Genomic DNA, 18,884 nt, shown 5'->3' with positions numbered 1-18,884 from the left:
AACTAATTATAGGTGCTCAGGTTGTTTTACAAAACAAATATATATTTTTTCATATTTTTACTTTGAGATACATTTAGGTGGTAATAATAATTTCAAACGCAACAACTTGTAACTGAGTATTTTGTTTACACTGTGGCATTATTAGTTGCTGTTGTCCTCCATCAGAGAGTGTGTGTTACCTTCAGGGCAGTTGCCCTCCCAGGGCTGTGTGGGTGGAGGGGGAGTGTGGATATCTCCAGGGAACTTCTTACAGACGTAGCCTGCTCCGGCCCGACCACAGTTTGCATCGTTCCAGCCACCTTAACAAGAATGAGATCGAATGATTAATAACAATAAATAAACTAATCTATATTGTGACATTCAGCCAATTAGTTGAGCTTTTTACCTTGAAGTCGGTTCATCTGAACACACTGCTCCTCCCCGTTGGCATTGTTGGGCTCACCTGGACTCCAGTGAGTGTAAGTGAGAGGGGAGAAGTCCACCCACCTGTGCACATCACACAAAGAAACCTTGGTGTTGACCTTTTATGTGCACTTAATAAAGAGAAGGTCCTCTCTAATGGAACAAATGGTTGATAACATGTAAAAAGGCCCTTTTTTTCATTTAAATTATTTTTCTTTTATCTAAATTGAAAAACACTCCTTTTTTTTGCATTATATTATTACATTGTAAAAAACTGAGAAGGTGGATCAATCTGTAAAAGTGTCTAAACCTGGCTGTAGTTAATTGTGAAATAAAGGGGTAAAAAGAGTAAAGATCAAATAACACATACATGTATTGTCCACCTGTGATGCCAAACATCCTCATCCCAATCCAAGCTGAAGCCACCTGGCCGGTCCCCACCTTGAAAACAAGAACATCGTGTCCCAAACACATTTCACTGAGACATGGTACAACATGTTCTGAGAACGAGACGCACCATGGTGTTGACGTAAGCCTGTTCGTCTTTGTTGAGGATGGAGACGAGCGAGGCCTTCTCTTCGTAGCAGCGTCTCATGGCCGTGTGGAAGTCAACAATGTCGGTGTCGTTGTAGTAGTAGCAGATGTTGTTGTTCTTCCTCCAACCGGGGTTCACGCCACAATCAGGAGCTGAGGACGGAGATGAGAAAAACACACACGGAGATAATGTGCTCATAACAAAATGCCTAACACATGGAGTGGAGATTTCTGACACTTACTAATCTTTGCCATTTTTCAATATTGAGAGGTGAGGTTCACTCTACTGAAGTTTCTATAAAATGGGTGGTGTTGCATTTCGGGATTGCGAGCAGTAAGTAGTGTCACATGCATGAAACTACATTTTAAATATATATAGTCTCAGCTCTGGTATTTCAAAATAAAGCAAACACACAACTATATGAATACCACAATGTTTTACTCCCTCCACCTCTGCTGCTGTTTAACCATCATTGTAATGTTCTCAACAACACAGTATTTAGTTACTCCATTATATATATGAATCAGCCAGCCTTGATTTAAAGTGGCAGACAGTCTGAAATCAAACACATCTCTTTCTATAGAAATGTTGCCAAACATGCCGTAGGCTATCAATGGTTTAGTTTCTAGCTTATAACAGGTTCAAGTCAGATTGTTCAATCATGTTGTACAGCCTTCTCAGCTGTAAATTAACACCAGGATAAAACCTTGTCAGTACAGGAAGGACGGTGCATTGTGGGAACAGTTTACCTGGGACTGGAGGTGGGGGCACAGGGGGCAGGATGGGGTTCTTTCCTTTAGCAATCATGCATATCCAGTCCTGGTGGGCGTCACAGTTCAGATCGTTCCATTCAGAGAAGGTCCCGTTGGTGCTGCTCACCATCTCCACACACTCCTCACGGCCCTCGTGGCTGTTGGGCTCCCCGTGACCCCAGTTAGTGTGTGAGAGAGGTGTGCCGTCGCTCCAAGAATAACCTACACGATAGGAATAGTCATGAGTGTATTCTTTATCTGTACCCCAATTATCTTCAGCTCTGTAAAACACACACTACACACACCTCCTTCTGCTGGGTTGTGCTTGAGGCCGATCCACTTGCTGGTGCCTTTGCTGTACAGAGCCAGGAACTCCTGCTCCTCCTGGGTGTGGATGCTCACCAGGTTAGCTCCTCTGGAGACGCAGTCCTCCAGAGCGGCTCCCCAGCTCTTCTTCATGGACCAGTCCACATTGTGGAAGAGCTGCAAGGAATCAGACGATAATAACCAGTGCTGACCAGAGGAGGAAGAAGTATTCTGCTACTTCACTTAAGTAAAAGGTCCAATGCACTATAAGTAAAATATGAAAGTATTGATATGTTGTAAAATGTTCCTTGTCAGTGTTTTACTTTTATTTATAATAAAATAATATAATATTCTGCTCCCAAACATGTGTTGATGTTTCTTAATACAGCTGTAGATGTTTAAGGTTGTCCTTATTTTAACTCCTTTATACACAGTTGAGTAGTTAAATCTACTAAATGCATCATATTATATCAAATCGCCATACGTTTTTTAATGCATGAAGGAAGACAAAACATCCTTCAGGTAATCACACACATTTAAATTCAACTCATCATGAGAAACATGGTTTGCACTGGACAGATACGGATGAACTGTAAAATGTTTGGTAACTTAAGATTTTAAATAAATGTAGAGAACATTTCCCTTTGAGGTGTTGTGGAGTAGAAGAAGAAAGTACCTTAAGAAAATACTAATGTAAAAATGTGGAACTTCTAATTTGTACCTAAGGGCAATACTTGAGTTCATGTGCTTAGTTGCTTTTCCCCACTAGCCGACTTAATGACCTTGCAGATAACCTGGTGTTGGTGTTTATTCCACTGCCTTCTTTACCTTGAAACAGTTTCTGAAGTGAGGCAGGGCGGTCCAGCTTGTGGCACAGCCCTGAGAAGGAGGGAAGGTCGGGGCCTTGGTGGGGGGGGGTGATGTCGGGCCGGGGTTTCTCACAGACAAAGGCGTGTTTCTCCAAGCACTCCTTATCATCCCAGAAACCACCAATCGGACCCGTTGTCATGGCCACACAGGTGCCATCCCCGCTATCTACAGACAAAATGGACATTGGTGTTTTTCCAATAGGTATAATGGTATAGGGGAATTCTTTTGATATCTGCATGTGTTAGTGTCTGTACCTGGCTGATTTTTGTCCCAGTGGGTGAAGGACAGAAGTGCCCCGTTGTCCCAGATGTAGTCGACCCCCCCACTCGACCCTCCTCGAGCACGCAAGCCAATCCACCAGAAACCAGTCTTACCCGACAACGCCACTGTGAAATGTGACTGCTCATAACTGCAGAGAACACAGAGACGATGCATTCAAACTCCTGCCAACCAGATTGTTACAAGATGACAAATGCTTAATCTGCCACTATTATCAATTCATTGTGTCATTTCTCTTTTATTTCCTTATTGGGATTTATGCAGTCTTGTGCAGGGATGGCAAAAGTACACACATCCTTTACTCAAGTAGAAGTACAGATACTCATGTTTAAAAATACTCTGATAAAAGTAGAAGTACTGACTACATTTCTTTACCCAAGTAAAAGTAAAGAAGTATGGGCTTTGAAATGTACTTAAGTAAAAAGTACCCATAACTAGCAGCTGTTTTAAAGAATACCTGACCTCCCTTTATATTAATGGAACAATAATGTCATTGTTAGCTAATGAATGTTTCGATGCTGAACAACGGCAACATTACAACATTTTCATTGGTCCGTCTTCTTTAGAGAAGACCAGGAAATGATGGATACACGGATCGTGTTCAAATCAATAGGCACGCAATGACTCTAAATAATAATGATCACGCCACCAAACACACATTCAAACTAAAGTAACTAACCTGTTTTGAAAATGTAGAAAGTCCAGGTATTTGTTTTAAAAATGTAAGAAGTAAAAGTAAAAAGTCGTCAGAAAAATAAGTAGTGGAGTAAAGTACTGATACCAGAAAATGTACTTAAGTACAGTAACGAAAAATCACAATGCCAGTTTTCTTTTTCATCCGTGGACATTCTGGGGGGGGGGGGGGGGGTTCTTCACCAAACCCTCTTTACTGACTTGGAAAATGGATCACCAGAATAGTGTTTTCTCTCTTGCCTTTCAGTCAGGTAGTTCATTCAGAATAAATCATAAAGTAACTGACCTCATTATTCAAAAGCTGTACACTAGAAATGATTGCAAACATTTGTATCCACAAGGTACAATGTGTTGGGGGTAATAAAAGCAAGGTCCCTCACATGTCTCCGATGTGCAGCAGGAAGCTGTCCTGCTCCTCACAGAAAGCCTTGGCCTCCGACCGGGTCCTGCCCGTCTCCTCCATCCAGTAGCAGGCGTAGCCGTACGAATCCCAGCCCTGACACATAGGCGATTATCTCTTTACTCAACACACGAGAAGATAGATTCAAGATTCTTATCAAATGTATGGCTTGTTTTCCCCACCTGAGGGCATCCGTACACAGTGGGTTTCACAGAGGGCAGTGGGTAGTGTGCTTTGGGCGTTTTGCATATGTAGGTATTGAGCTCGGTGCAGGACACGTCATTCCATCGTCCAGTCTGAAACAGAGAGGACATTTACATCAAAATTCCCTGCAAAGAATGATTAAGGACTTTGATCAAGTAAATGTTGTTACTGGTGTGTACCTGGTATATCATCTCCACACAGTCCTCATGGAACCCGTCGTGGTTGTTGGGCTCCCCCGGGGCCCAGTAAGTGAAGGTCGCCATGTGTTCGTCAGACCAGGTAAACATCCCGGTCACAGCCAGGTCAGTCAGACCCGTCCACACGTCACTGGTGGCTGCATAAACCAACCCAGAAAAAAATGCAATTAGCTTTTTACCATATGCTGTTTTTTTAAGCGTACCAGAGTTCACAAGATGAGTGTCAAAAAAGAATAATGTCACCTCAACCTACAATTTTCTGTCACTTCCATCATTCTCTTGCAATATCTGATATCTTTTTGTACTTGCACTTATTTTATTTATTTGTAAGTGCATTGTATGTTGCATTAATGGAGGATCCTGGGTCTTAACTTTGACCTGCGCACATACATGTAAATATATTTAACAATCCGGACTCAGATATGTGTATATCTTCATTTCTTGTTTTAACAGCTACTTACCTGTGTATCATTTAAATTGTATCTGTAATTGTATTAATCTTGTCTGAATCTGTACTGTACTTTCACACTTACCGGTACTCTGTTGCTGCTTAAACTCCTGAATTTCCACACAGGGATTAATAAAGTTCCATTTTATCTTATCTTATCTTATCCTAAGATTTTCATTTCCAACACTATGGTGTAGTTTATCTGCATGTGACAATAAAGCCCTTGAATCGTTGAATCATCTTCCTTCCTTACTTTATTTTTGTAATCCCTAAACCAAATGATACTTCCTATTTCTTCTAGATACATACCCATGTACAGGTAGCTTTCCAGCCAGCTCTGCTCCGTCATGGAGAGGATGGAAACAAGTTCAGCACCCATCGCCCTGCAAGTCCTCTGGGCATCGTGCCAAGTCTTTTTGTCTTCAAAAGGTTTGTAGCAGAAATCTCCAAACTCATACCAGTCGGGCCCTGAACACCTCAGCTCTGAAGGACAGAGTTTAAAATCAGTGCAATCAATGAATTGAAAAAAGACATAAAAACCAGCACAAATATCAAATGTTATCTGATAAAAAAAGCGTTTGCTTAGAGATTTGTTGAAGGGATGATAAATGTAACTCACCTCCATCTGCAAAAGTGTATGACACAGCGTAGTTCCCATCATATCTGTAGAGAAGAATGTGAATTAGCCTCCAAGGAAAGTTACACTATGAAAGGAAAAAGGGATTTATTTGAAACTCTGCTGCTTACTGTAGAGAGGTGATGCCGTTCCGGGTGGAGCCGGCGTAGAAGTTTTGTCCTGGAGCTTTCAGCAGAGTGCAGTCCCCTCCATTCTCATTCAACACCACTCCAGCATGGATAGCAGCAGCACAGATGTTGGAGTCCTGTTAGAGGAGACACAGCAGAGAGAGGATTATATATTTAATAAGAAATATATACTTTATAAAGTAGAGAAGTTGTGATAAGAAATCCGCTCATACCCCACGATACACTGAAGTGCCGTACACTCTGTGGTAAGTGTTGGAACAGCGCGCTGGACAACTGACACTGAAAGATACACGAGAATCAGTTGTGTGTATGATGGTGGGAAAAAATGTCGCATAGATTTGCAGAATACAAATGTTGGGTTAAATATGCAATTTTTTATTTTTGGTGTAAACATCTCAAGTCTCACTCACGTCATTTTATCGTTGGCAAAGTTGAAGTTGGGCCTACTGGCGCAGCTGACTGCATCTGTTGAACAACAACGTTTCATCATTGACCATCAGATGTCTTGTGACAGTATCACAGCAGGCTTGGACCAATAGTAAACTGTATTTTTGGGAATTTGTAAGTAGATTTGTAAACTGATGTAAAGAGTAAAGTAAGAGTAAACTAATGTTCTTACAGTCGGGGGTGCACCCTAAGACGTCGAAGCGCAGGCCGGCCTGCCCGTTGAACTCCAGCAGGAGGACGCGGATGTACTGAGTCGTCACAGGGGTCCCCAGCAGCTGAGTGACAGGACTGTTTTTGTCCGTCGATCCTGGGAAAGACTGAAAATCAAAGAAATATAGAATGACAACAAGTTCTTCAGCTGGGGCTCTACAATCTTTACAAATCACCTCTTCTTATTATTTAAAGAGAGAGAACAACAAGGAGGGGATGTTAGGACCTCTGCCGATCAAGTCCCTTTCCTTCTGAATTGTCTCCTGAGCTAAGTTGACCCATAAAAAGTCAAACAAAAACTATCTTTTTGCATCAGCCGTCAACCTCACTTAGTCTGGCCTAATAATAATGTTCTAAGGTTATCCAATTTATACTGAGTATGTGCTCATGATAAATGTATGTACACATCTTTGACATATCATTTGTTTCATTTGGGTACTTTTTTGCGTATTTTGCTTTTCACACTTATTTATCAATTGTATGTTTGTAATACTTTGTATGAAGTTTATCTCATTTGTTTAACTTGTGTATATGTTGGTGTCTCTGCTCACTCACCTGCCCGTCCGCAGTGTAGTCCGTCCAGATTGTTCCGTCCATGCTGTGCTGGATCTTAAACTTGGTGATCCAGTGTTCATTTTGAGGACAACCCTGGATTACTACTCCTGTCACTTTTCTAGTTTGGCCCAGATTTGCCTGGATCCAGCTTGAGGTTGCTGAGGAAGATATGAGGACACCAATTCAACATTAAAACAAGATGAAACTCTGCCTTTAAGAATATATTGAAATCTCATGTTGTATGTGTGACTGCTGGTTTGATACGCACAGGTTCCTGAAGGCATCCAGCAGGAGTTTCCATTCAAGCGGGCCTTGTTGGGGGTGTAGAAACCGATGGAGGAGGAAGCAGAGAGCTGGGAGTCCGTGATGTTCCCGTCCTCCACACCCAGGCCGTGCAGACACACTGAGCAGCCAATCACAAAACAACACATCAAATTCAATTTCAAATGAACACATTTAAACATCATGTTGGGGGTTCCAGATAGAAATAGCCCCAAATAATGAATTCAATTGTTCTGTAGGCTAAAATAATGATTTATTAAGCTCAATGAAGAACTACTGATTTGAAGTTTTCCCAAGAAGAGTACATTGCAAACTCAATTTATATGGATACAATATTTTGGATATATAATTTATATTGCTACAATACAATACGAAGTAGAAAAACACGAAAATAAATGGGACAAACATTGTTTAGGTAAGAATGGGTCTAAATACAACAATAAATATGAAAATGATGGTTTCTAAATGTTTCTAAAAGATTTCATTCGTTTTTCTTTTAATTCTTATCTTTTATCTCTTTTGGAAGGTTATATTATCATGTGATCATATTGTCATAATTGTTATATATATATAGATGTTTGCCCCTATTGAATAAATACAAATAAATTAGCCCTAAGATGATTGTAAATAATTCCAGGGCATTATTGTATTTCCAGGAGAGATTTTAAATCAATCACAGGAGGAAAAGAAAGCCCACCTTTTTGTTCACAGCTGTAGACGATCTCAAGGTATTTGGAAACGGTGGGGCAGGGGTCCTCCTCGGTATGGGCGTACAGAAAGCAGAAGGGATGGTTATCACACCTCTTCCTAAAGTAAGGGAGGATACCATCCACTGTGCAGCTTCCTGCAGGACAATGATCATCGTCTGGTTAAGCATGGATCTACATTTACATAATATTTAGATTTGAATTAGAGAACAATTGCCAGTCAAAAGGCAATGATACACATTGACAGAGAGACTACAGCACCTCCTGATCCCTCCAGATGTGGACAGATGTCGGCGCTCTTTCGTCCATAGAAGGCAGACTGGATGTTAATCACACTTTCGGTCGGACAGTGGAGGACAGCGGAGGAGTCCTGGCACACCAGAGCCGTCATGAAGCCTGCAGCAGGAAGGATTTGGACATCAACTTTAATCTTTAAAACAAATTCATCGCAGCTTCAGGTCCATTTGTTGTTGTTTCAATAAGAAAGTATGCAGATATCAATATCAATGATGAGGTTTTGTTACCATCATGAGGAGGAGGAGGCTCAGGTGTGTTCCCTGAAAGAGAGAAAGACGAGTATAGTGTTAGAAACATCAACACTCAGTATTACCTTCAGTTATAGCACCACATCTCACCTCTGCGCTCACAGATATATCCTCTTTTGCTGTCACAGTTGTCGTCGTTCCAGTAGCCGTTGTTAATGAGGATAGAAAGGCAGTCTTCACCGTAATAGTCGTCAGGGTTACCTGTGAGGAATAATGAGGCGAAGAAAGGGAATTCAGTTGTCTTCAAATAATAATGATAAAATATTTTGATCACTTTTTTTTTTTAGACAGCACTGTTCAATTAAATCTTGTTTTTATTTGTATTCTCTCGGCTTTCCAATCACTTTTTAAAAATGTACTTAAGTGTCATTACATAATGTGTTTCTTTGCATGTCTTAATGCTTTGATGTTTTTTGTAAAGCCCTTTGAGTTGCCTGAAATGTCCTGCGAAAATATACTTGCCTTACATTTTGTTATGTTATTAGACCTAAAACGAACCTGCGCTCCAGCGGATGTATCTGAAGGGAGCTCCATCCATCCACTCCCAGCCGCCCTCAGTGACCGAGTCGTGGCCGCCCATCCACAGAGAGATCCCAGTGGGACTCACCTGGATCACACCTGAGGGGAAAACACCAATCAAATTAGAGTGAGAGACAAGCTTAATGCAAGTTTAATCTATCAGAGGAAGTTTGCTCTGTAAGAAGGTTTACACTTTTTGGTGTGGATGCTTATTATCCAGCACATAATATATTCTTAATAGATGATTGAGAGAAATGACACTGTTGCCCACAAAGTTGGAATAATCGTATTTTCAGACACATTCCTCTTTTTATTCCTATTTACACACACAATCATTTCATGAGAAGAGATACTCAATATTGTATTCCAACATTATAGGCATCAGTGCATTTTAGTTTAGGTTAATCCTAAATTTGCCATAGATAGTTTATTTGCTAACTCTAACATCTATACTCTATATACTGCATTTTATGTAGTTAGAGTATGACAGATTATTAGGGAAACAAGTTGTAATTTGAATCTCCAAACTTTTATATATTACCATCATTTTGCTAACATTATTATTATTATTTGATCTTTTCTGTAAATATTACTATTACTATAAAACAATGTTTAAACAAATAAATAGAAATGACAGAAAATGTACTGTCAATCATCATACATTTAGCAATAATTATATATAATATTTTAATGAATTAGTCAGACACAGAGTAAAGGCGGTACCTTGAATGAAGGCCTGTTCGAAAGGGTCTGTGATGCTCACCAGGTCCCCCCCCTGGTTTACACAGTCGGCCCGAGCCTCCGCCCACGTCCTGGTGGACAGGTAGTTGAACAGGTAGCAGTAATCATTAAAGGGGTCGGACATCCAGAATCCACATTTCGGATTCCATCCTGTAACAAAAACAACCGAATATTAGCACAAATCAAGATAAACACACACATATTATCATTGTCAGGCCATGCTAACTATGAAGTGTACCTGGTCCAGATGTCGGGGGCTGGGGAGGAGGGCCTTGTCCTTTAGCTATGAAGATACAAGACAGACATTTGACTTCAAAATATCATCACTAACACACCACATGTGAACAAAAATGGTTTAGTATGAAACCTTTTTTGCAGATGAATTCCTTGGTGGCGGTGCAGAAATCGTCGTTGAGTAACCCCGGTTCGTAGTGGTTCATCCCTCGGAGGTTCACACAGTCCTCGTTGTTCTGCCAGTCGTCCGGCTGGTTGGGCGCCCACGGGAGGAGGTCCTGAAGTCCAGAGGAAATCATTTTAGAGGAGCAACTTCAGTGTCATACTGCCAGATTTTCTATTATTAGTCATTCAAAATAGATGTTTAAACTGGGAATACATGATGAGTCGATGGAGAAAGTAATAACCGTTACTGCAAGCAGACCTAAGAAGTTATCAACGTTTGAAGGACGAATTTGTGCTTAGGGATTGTGACTAATATGACAAACAAAAGTTAAAACAAAGGGATCAGAATAAAATAGTCAAGTTGTAAAAGCAAGTCTTTGCAAGTGATTAAAAAACGTCAAGGATTATTTCTTAACTTTGTCATAACTTTCATAAAAAAGCAATTGGTGTGAAAAGGAGTTGAACGTCAAGAGGAAAAGACAGAAGATACTAGAGGTATATAATATATTTAAAAACCGAAATCATTCAAAGTAATAATAATTAGAGAATAAATAAGATGATGACATTAATTATCAGCCAAATTGAATAACTAGCTTTTAAAAGTATTGAGATCGAAGGTGAGTTGAATGCATTTAGTTTCTAAATAAAGATAGAACTGTATACTGCATTGTCAGCTGATAATTGTATCCTGCTCTGTGCAGTTGACCAGATTGAAGTACTTTGTGTTCAAATGTTTACAGTTATATTTATCACATAATATGTTCCTGGCTCCATCACTTACTGCAGCAGTTCCATCAGTCCACACAAACTGGTTCTCGTTGTTTATATCATTCAACCCCACCCAGGCTTCCCCTGGCATGTGAGCTGCAGGAAAAAGATGATTTGCACTTTAAACAATATACTTTCTTGATTGATTATTTCATGATGATTGCATGTGGTTTACAGGTGGTTTACCAGTGATGAAGCTCAGCTCCTCCAGGGAGTGGAAGCTGACCAGGTGACTCTGCTCTCCGCTGCAGTGAGCCTCGGCGTCGTGCCAGTTCTTCACCTGCTCAGTCTCAAACTGATAGCAGAAATCCCCATACAACAAATACCCAGCGTCACAGTGGGAATCTGGAGCAAAGAATAAAGGTGAGAGTTATCAACACGGCTTCAGATACACCGTGTGTGGAGAGGAAACAGGAAGTCCGACTGACCAGGAGCTGAAGTTGGTTTTGGATTCTGTCCACCCGTCATCTCACAAATGTAACCCAGGCTCTTGAAGCAGTTAGTTGTTTCCCATTTGCCCTCGTAATTTCCTGAAACAGGAGATTTAATCATGTTGGTGTTCATCAGCCTCAACTGAAAACATATCAAGTGTAAGTTCAGGGATGAGATGGTGGAGGGTTTTTTCTACCTGTGAAGATCTGTCCACAGTCCCAGGTGGCAACAGTGTTTTTGGGCCAACCAGGGAGATAGTTGGAAAAAGTAACCGGGGATTTATCCACCCATTTAAAGTCCCCATCCTGGTCCTTATCTGGTGACATCACAAACAAGATAATGAATGGAAAAGGGCATTTTCAAAAATCATTTATTGCAGAGAAGACATTTCTTTATTTCACATCAAAAGTACCTGATAAACCGATCCATAGGTCAGGGATCTCCACTTGGTGAAAGTCTGGGAGTTTTCCATTTATGTAGAACTGTTCATCTTGACTAGAAGAAAACGACACAGGTTAAGTTTTCCACTGTTCTCCCGCAGTCAGCTTTTTAGCCTCTTTTAGCTCTTATTGTTTTGGTTTTTCATCCCAGATCAGTCAGCTGTTTGAATAAAAAGCTCTAATACACTTCTTAACGCTACAAACCCAGTGATAAACTGCAATAAGAGAACGTTTTGTGGTGCACTCAGTGGAGCATTTAGCGGTTAAATAACAGATATTTCACTCAGGAAAATAGTTTAATTGTTGTTAAATGGTAAGTGATAAAAGCCATCAAGACTTATCTCGGACTTCAATTCTTCTTTCACCAAATGCGAGATAAACAACGTTTTTTTTAAAGAATTGAAGGCAACATAGCGTGAATAATTGTCATTTTGTGGTAAAAGTATTCCTTTAAATGTGTCATTCAAGACCACGCTGCAGGGCAGGTCTACTTTTACTCCTTTCCATTCTGCTGTTATTTCAGTTTATGCTATTTCTTATTATAAAAGTCATATACTGTGGCTTCAACATCACCTACTTGTTAATAATGAGAAGGTGGGCCCCCAGATCGGAGCACTTGGTGGCGGCGTCGTGCCAGGTGGTCAACAGATTGACATTACTGACCATCCAGTAACAACTGCCGGAGAAACTCTGCCAGCCAGGGGGGCAGATAGCTGGAGGGGAGTTTAGAGGAACAAGAAGAAATAGTTTAAATGAAAAGCAAATCATTTCTTAGAATTGTATGCTTCTGATAATCAATCCGGCTTACTGTTCAGTGGTCGTTTACACATGTAGGGACGCTCGTATCTGCACACATGGGCACTCCACTTCCCAAACTCGTCTGATGGTTCTTTAATGATTGCAGAACACAAGCCGGCCTGTAAATCCCTGTTGGAGAACATGTGTTTTAACCTTGATTGCACAATATATCTTTATTTAAATAATAAGAAAATAATGTTCTATCTTACCCTGAAGGTTGATCATCGCCCCAGTTTGTGTACCCCACTGGGAGAGCATCAGTCCAGGCGTACTGACTGTTCCCCGCTTCAACCTGACAGGAAATCTTGGTGCATTTCTGGAGGAACAGAGCTCATCTTCAGTACTGTCCTTGATATTTTAAACTCAGAGGATGTGCAACATAGAAGGAAATGTAACTTTAAGCATCAGTTTGACTCCTATATGTGAATCTCTGTAGTTGGCGTTAAACTGTGGAATTCTTTACCAAATGATTGAAAGGGCTGGATGAACATCTCTAGGTTTATGAAAATGTATGAATAAATGATAATTAGACAGTATGAAGATGTCAGGTAACCTTTTTAGATTATGCTAGATTGTTGTGTGTTTAAATTGTGTCTTTTAGTTTCATGTTATAAGTATTGGTTGTAAGCAGCTGTGAGTGGCAGACCATCTTTTTTAATCAAACCATCACAATGTGACTTCCTTCTCCCTGCTCCTTTCCATCATGGGCTATAAAAGCTGCTGAAAGTGTACATGTTTGGTTTGATAATAACTGCCATGAGTGGAATACTCGTTATACTTCAGAATAAATAGCTCTCCTAATGCCACTGTGTTCCTCTCACCAGTGTGGAGAGCCCCATCCAGAGGTCAGCCCACGAGGGGTCCAGAGTTCCTGTGATGTACTCCTCCTCCTCTGCACTGACGATGGACACCAGGTCCCCCCCCTCCTGAACGCAGTCCCCCCTCGCCTCAGACCAGCTCTTCCTGGTTTCAGCCTTCAGCTTGTAGCAGTTGGAGCCGTACTGTCTCCAGCCGTTTGCTAAGTCACACTGCGGGCCAGGATTCGCTGAAGAGCAGGAAAGAAAACATGCTTAATGGTTGTGATTAAACTTGGTAAATTCCACATTTTATGAATGTACTTAAGAACTATTTGAAGTTACTCATGTTGTGCTACTTTATACAATTCCAAACCCATCATCTTACACTGTACTTTGCTTCACCCTCTACATTTATATGACAGCTTCAGTTAGTCACTTAGCAGAGATAGAGTATCAATACATATTCTAAATAAACTAAAAATAGATTATGATATTTAATTACAGGTTAAACAACTTAGCGGTATATAAACTATTTCAAATTCGCTCCACCTTAACAAGCTACAATATTAAAGTGATGAACACCATCATTTATCACTTATTATAATCTCTTAAATGATTTATTATGTTGAATTATGAGTACCTTTGCTGTTTGTACTCAAGCTACATGTTGATACTTTTGTATTTTACTTAGGTGACATTTTATTGCAGATCTTTGCAACAGAGTATTCCTACATCGTGTTGCTGTATTGCTACTTTGCCTTAAGTAAAATATCTGAGTATCTTGTAGAGTCGTCACTAGAAACAAAAGAAATTGCTCTGAAATGTGTATGAAGAGAGGAATAAGGGTTTTAGCTCTACGGCTTCAACTCGTTTTAGATCTAACACAGTACAGACAGTGGACTTACGGTTGACGTGCTTGCAGATATATTTCCTCTTGAAGTTGCAGTTCTTGTCGTTCCACTGGCCTTGGCTCTCCCCGACCACCTGAACACAGTCCTCTCCGGGCTCATCGCCCCAGTTATCAGGCTGCCCGTTCATCCAGTATCTACAACAGGAGAGGAATCACTTATGATAAACTAAAATAAATGTAATGTAATGTAACACATACTTTTTTGTATGATGCATATTTTAATATTGGTATAACATACGATAAGTATGGTATGAAGGTGCTCCCATCGCTCCACTCAAACACGTTTTCTGAGACCTGGTCATTCAGGCCGAACCAGAACGTCTCTCTGCCGATCTGTGTCCTCACCCACAGCTAGACATTATAAATAAAAATACATTGAGAATTATGTATTTTATTTCAAACAAAACACAAGTATAAAACATAAATAAACAGGTTACATATCCCAAATTCTCATTAGCAATTTAAACAATGTCAATACATTTAAATGAAGGTACAGGAGTAGAAAGACGTATTTTCTTACATGATCCTATTCTTTTTCCACAACTGAAACAATGAACTGAACGTTTATCATCTATCAACTCAAACCACATGCTATGATGTCAAACTCAAATATCCACAGTGTCTTCCTCTCAATACCTCCTCAAAATAAAAGTCCTGACCATCTTTTTAAAACAATTTATATTTAGACTTTTGAAAAACCACATCACAGATTCAACCTAAACATTGAAATACACATAGTCCCAAAGTGTAACAAGCACCATTTTTTGTTTAATTACAATTTATTCTTAAATTACAAATCCCTCAGTCTAAAAGAAATGTCATATACATCCCAGAAGTAAATACAATGTTTTGTTTCTAGTGCAATGATTCCCTACAGTGTGTAAGGCTTTATGATCCAGGACTGAATCACTTTTCACACATGTGGTATGTTGGCTTTCTGATTCTGCCGGCTAATCACCTTCAATTGCTTTGTCATATACTCTTTCCAGCATAATCTTTGTTGCGTTTAAATTGTGTTATATTGTCGTCAAAAAACGTTTACATTTACAATTTTCAATTCTATAATCATCTCCAAAATCGGATGCAAATGTTTACCGGAAGAATACATGAGTAGAGCCGTCTGCAGAGAACATTAACCCAATGGGTGATTTCAGGCGTGTGTGTGTGTGTGTGTGTGTGTGTGTTCTCACCCTCTCATGAATGTCCTGGACACTCATCAGGTTGCTGTTCTGAGCGATACAAAAGGCGTTAGCCTCCATCCATGTCCTTACATCAGTTGAAAATAAGTAACATCTATCTTCATTCTCCCTCCAGCCCTGCTGACACTGGCAATGAGCTGAAACACAACAAAACAAAACAGTGTTACTGCGCACTATGACAAAACATGGAATAGAAATAATATATTATGAAGAGCACCACAGCACAGGTAACCAAGCTAATACTACCTTACCAACCTGCCTCTATAGAAAGCACTAAGATGCAAATAAATGGTGAAATAAGTACATGCTAAAACATCTGATCATAATTTTAGAATGCTTAAATGGGATTGTTTTGTCTTTTATGTTCTGATGTGACGCATCATTATAGAGATCACAAGCAACATCTCTCAGTCAGCAAGAATGGTAGAATACAAAATAACGTGATTACTTTTAATGGGTGATAAGTCAAAAAAGTTGATTTGAAACTTCACAAGCTGCTGCATCATTTAAATACCCATTTAATCATAAAAGTCCCGTGACAGATCCACAGTCCAGCCATGTCAGTCAGTTCTCATACAAAACTCTGGGTAATGTTTGACTTTAACGACTTCAACAACAAGACACTATAGCATCACATGTTTGCACACATCCTTATTGAGTTGATAGAGCAAAAGAAACTTGAACCACCACAGCACTGACTCTCTCTGACCGCTGCACGACCTTGTGGGGCGTCAGTAACATCAGATGGCCATTACACTAGTCAGTTCGATGGATGCATAACAAATGAAAAAATGCTACAATCCCATACATTTAAATATTGTTTTAAGTTTAAACATTCTTCTGCTTAAAATAAATGCTAGCGTAACATTTAGCAGTACAGTATACCAGTGTTTTGAGGTATTTCCCCCACATTTCACCAGAGAAGCAGTTGAGTTCATGATGGAAAGTAGTAGTACCATTCAAGATTGGTTGAAAATTGGCTTAACCCTCCGGTATCACTGTGGACGTTTTTGTCCATATGGGTCATTTTTCACTTTTCATTTTGCAATAACTTTGGTTGTGTTGGTGAAAATGACCTGATTTTTGTAACAAGGCTATTTTCTCGATCTATTTTGGAATTCCAATTTCAATTTTTTAAATCGGTCTTTAATTCACTGTGTAACAAATCGACTACGCAAATTAGTCATTCGAGACAAAAATGTCCACTGCAAAAGACTTTGATAAAAACATTATATTAAAAGGTTTTTTTCACAACTTTTTTGGGTTCAATCTTTAAAGCAACTTCAGCCCTACTAGAACATATAAAAAATGTAATAATTTTCCGGATTTTAAAGCCATTTTGAATACATGAAACCGCTGTTTTCTTTCATGATGAAAACAGAGAAAATGAGTTATTTTCCAAAAAATACATATCTGGTGACTGGCTCTTTTTTGTTATCACAGTCTTGGATATGTCAAAGATTAGCAACAACATTGATTTTGGTGGATAATTAGTTTTTGCACAGAATCAGATTAAACAAAAAACTCACACATTAGCCACTCGCGGACAAAAATGTCCCATCCACTCCCATTATAACCACATCTTTTGATCTCTCCGCCATACCGGTATAAAATCATGCATTTTTTAATGTCAGGGTTTTATATTGGAGGAAAATAGTTCAATTTGTCCTTTTTACTCTATATCACCAGATGTGACATTTTACCATTGAATTACATGCTTGTCATTTCTTGGTTTCTTTGCCTGTTGTATAATGGGGCCCTGACAGCCATTGGAATACATGTATGCAACTAAAATGATGTAGGTGTGTTGGTATGGATGTGGAAGAGTGGTATCAGCTGAGAAATGTGTGTGTTTGTGTGTCTGGATGTACAGTGTTGGTTTACAGCAAGTCGCAGTTTTCGTCTCATATCTTTCTTTCTTTCTCTCTCACTCCCTCATTCCCAAACTCATACACACTCTTACATATTAAACTTCCTTATACCTTGTATGTGTGTGAGTGATTGTGTGTGAGAATGAGACAGGACTAAGTGTGCTCTCATGGCGTTTTGTTTTTCATTTGTGCTGTTTCATGTGTCTTTGAGGTAAACAGATGTATGATCTTGACCCAGCTTGACCTCGATGTTTTGAATTGTTTGAACTTCAAAGTCCTTTGATAATGTCAAACAGACATACACAGCGATACATACACTCCTTGAAGTAAATAAAAACACCTGGCTGCAAAGCCAAAGCTTCAAATATGTGTAGTTTGGCTGGATGGTCATTTCATTCCTGTGATACGCAAGCCTTATATACTTGATGTCCTTAACAGTTGCCACATAACAAATATTAAAAGCACTACTTTTTGTTCACTTCACACTTGGTTCTTGTTGATCCAAGTATTTCAAACCTAAAATCTGTGCTCTTTCTTACTTTTCTAATAATGTAACCAAAAACAGACTTACCGCATGCGAGAAGAGCAGCAGCGCTGAGCAGCTGCAGCAGCATTTTTATTTCTGTGTTCACTTCTCAAGGTGTGTTTCTACACATACTAACAACTTCAAGTTTCTTTTCAAAGCCCTCTGAACAGTCTGTGATGTGCTCCCTCTCCCAGTGTTCAAACCTGTGAGCATCTTCTCTTTGGTTCCCCTCTTTTCAGCATCCGGCCGGGTCCAAAGACTGAAAGCAGTAAAACACAGATGACAGACCTCCTCACTCATTTTCTACGTTACAACCTTTATATATAGTCTATGGTTACAACCCACAGCAGTTTGACAACAAATACTGTACATTTGAATTGGTTACAACTATGTTGGAAATGGTGATTCCATTATGTGCAATAAGGATCAAACATTTTAATTGAATTTAACAAAAAGTAGCTTTTGCTAACAATAAAAACAAATAATGGACATTTGTTTTTAATTGAAAGTAATTATCTTTTGCATTTTACTTCTTGCACTTAAGGCACTTACGTAATCAAGGTTAAAGGCCGGACATATTTATTTAAAGCACTTGTTTTTTTGTGTGCCATTTCACTCTTTAAATAAATAAATACTAGTAAATAATTATTGTTTAAATGGTATATACATGCTGTGAGCTGTGTGCAGGGCCAGAAATTAAGTCACTTTACATAGTACAAAATAATAATAATAATGAAAATACAAACACACAGGGGGTAATACCATGTGTCACTTGAACGTAACAGATGTATGTAAACAAATGATTGTATATAAAAAGTGTGCCACTCACATTTGACCCAGTGAAACCACAAAGTCCACAAGAGACTTTATAACAACCACATGTCAAC

The 18,884-nt window shown here is 39.5% G+C and overlaps 1 protein-coding gene across 1 annotated transcript; it reads right to left on the bottom strand.

The window, feature by feature from the left end:
• Window positions 1-1,720: 1,720 nt before the first annotated feature.
• On the bottom strand, window positions 1,721-18,867 carry LOC117551263 (macrophage mannose receptor 1). Its single transcript, XM_034224071.1, has 37 exons — window positions 18,827-18,867; window positions 18,201-18,256; window positions 15,592-15,737; window positions 14,640-14,752; window positions 14,397-14,536; window positions 13,516-13,739; window positions 12,904-13,010; window positions 12,705-12,823; window positions 12,474-12,609; window positions 11,869-11,951; window positions 11,653-11,772; window positions 11,453-11,554; window positions 11,211-11,369; window positions 11,038-11,120; window positions 10,225-10,369; window positions 10,096-10,140; window positions 9,840-10,007; window positions 9,096-9,215; window positions 8,688-8,798; window positions 8,577-8,609; window positions 8,314-8,448; window positions 8,043-8,189; window positions 7,332-7,466; window positions 7,064-7,221; window positions 6,471-6,615; window positions 6,262-6,316; window positions 6,064-6,130; window positions 5,834-5,967; window positions 5,706-5,749; window positions 5,396-5,569; window positions 4,621-4,775; window positions 4,420-4,533; window positions 4,218-4,333; window positions 3,120-3,274; window positions 2,824-3,030; window positions 1,995-2,172; window positions 1,721-1,911 (listed from the first exon to the last, which is right to left on the bottom strand). Exons 2-36 carry the CDS (start codon window positions 18,208-18,210, stop codon window positions 2,096-2,098), a joined length of 4,182 nt encoding a protein of 1,393 aa, XP_034079962.1. The 5' UTR covers window positions 18,211-18,256; window positions 18,827-18,867; the 3' UTR covers window positions 1,721-1,911; window positions 1,995-2,095.
• Window positions 18,868-18,884: the final 17 nt, after the last annotated feature.

This window comes from Gymnodraco acuticeps, unplaced genomic scaffold, assembly GCF_902827175.1.
Source record: "Gymnodraco acuticeps unplaced genomic scaffold, fGymAcu1.1, whole genome shotgun sequence".
Classification (NCBI taxonomy): Eukaryota; Metazoa; Chordata; class Actinopteri; order Perciformes; family Bathydraconidae; genus Gymnodraco; species Gymnodraco acuticeps.
Note: the sequence above shows the minus strand (reverse complement) of the source record. Positions and strands in the feature narration are given on the sequence as shown.

Coding starts and splice junctions, on each gene's coding strand:
- LOC117551263 (XM_034224071.1), bottom strand. Junction 14,537..14,639: donor ACCTTCATACCATACTTATC/GTATGTTATACC, acceptor CTCCTGTTGTAG/ATACTGGATGAACGGGCAGC. Junction 11,773..11,868: donor CCTATGGATCGGTTTATCAG/GTACTTTTGATG, acceptor TGATGTCACCAG/ATAAGGACCAGGATGGGGAC.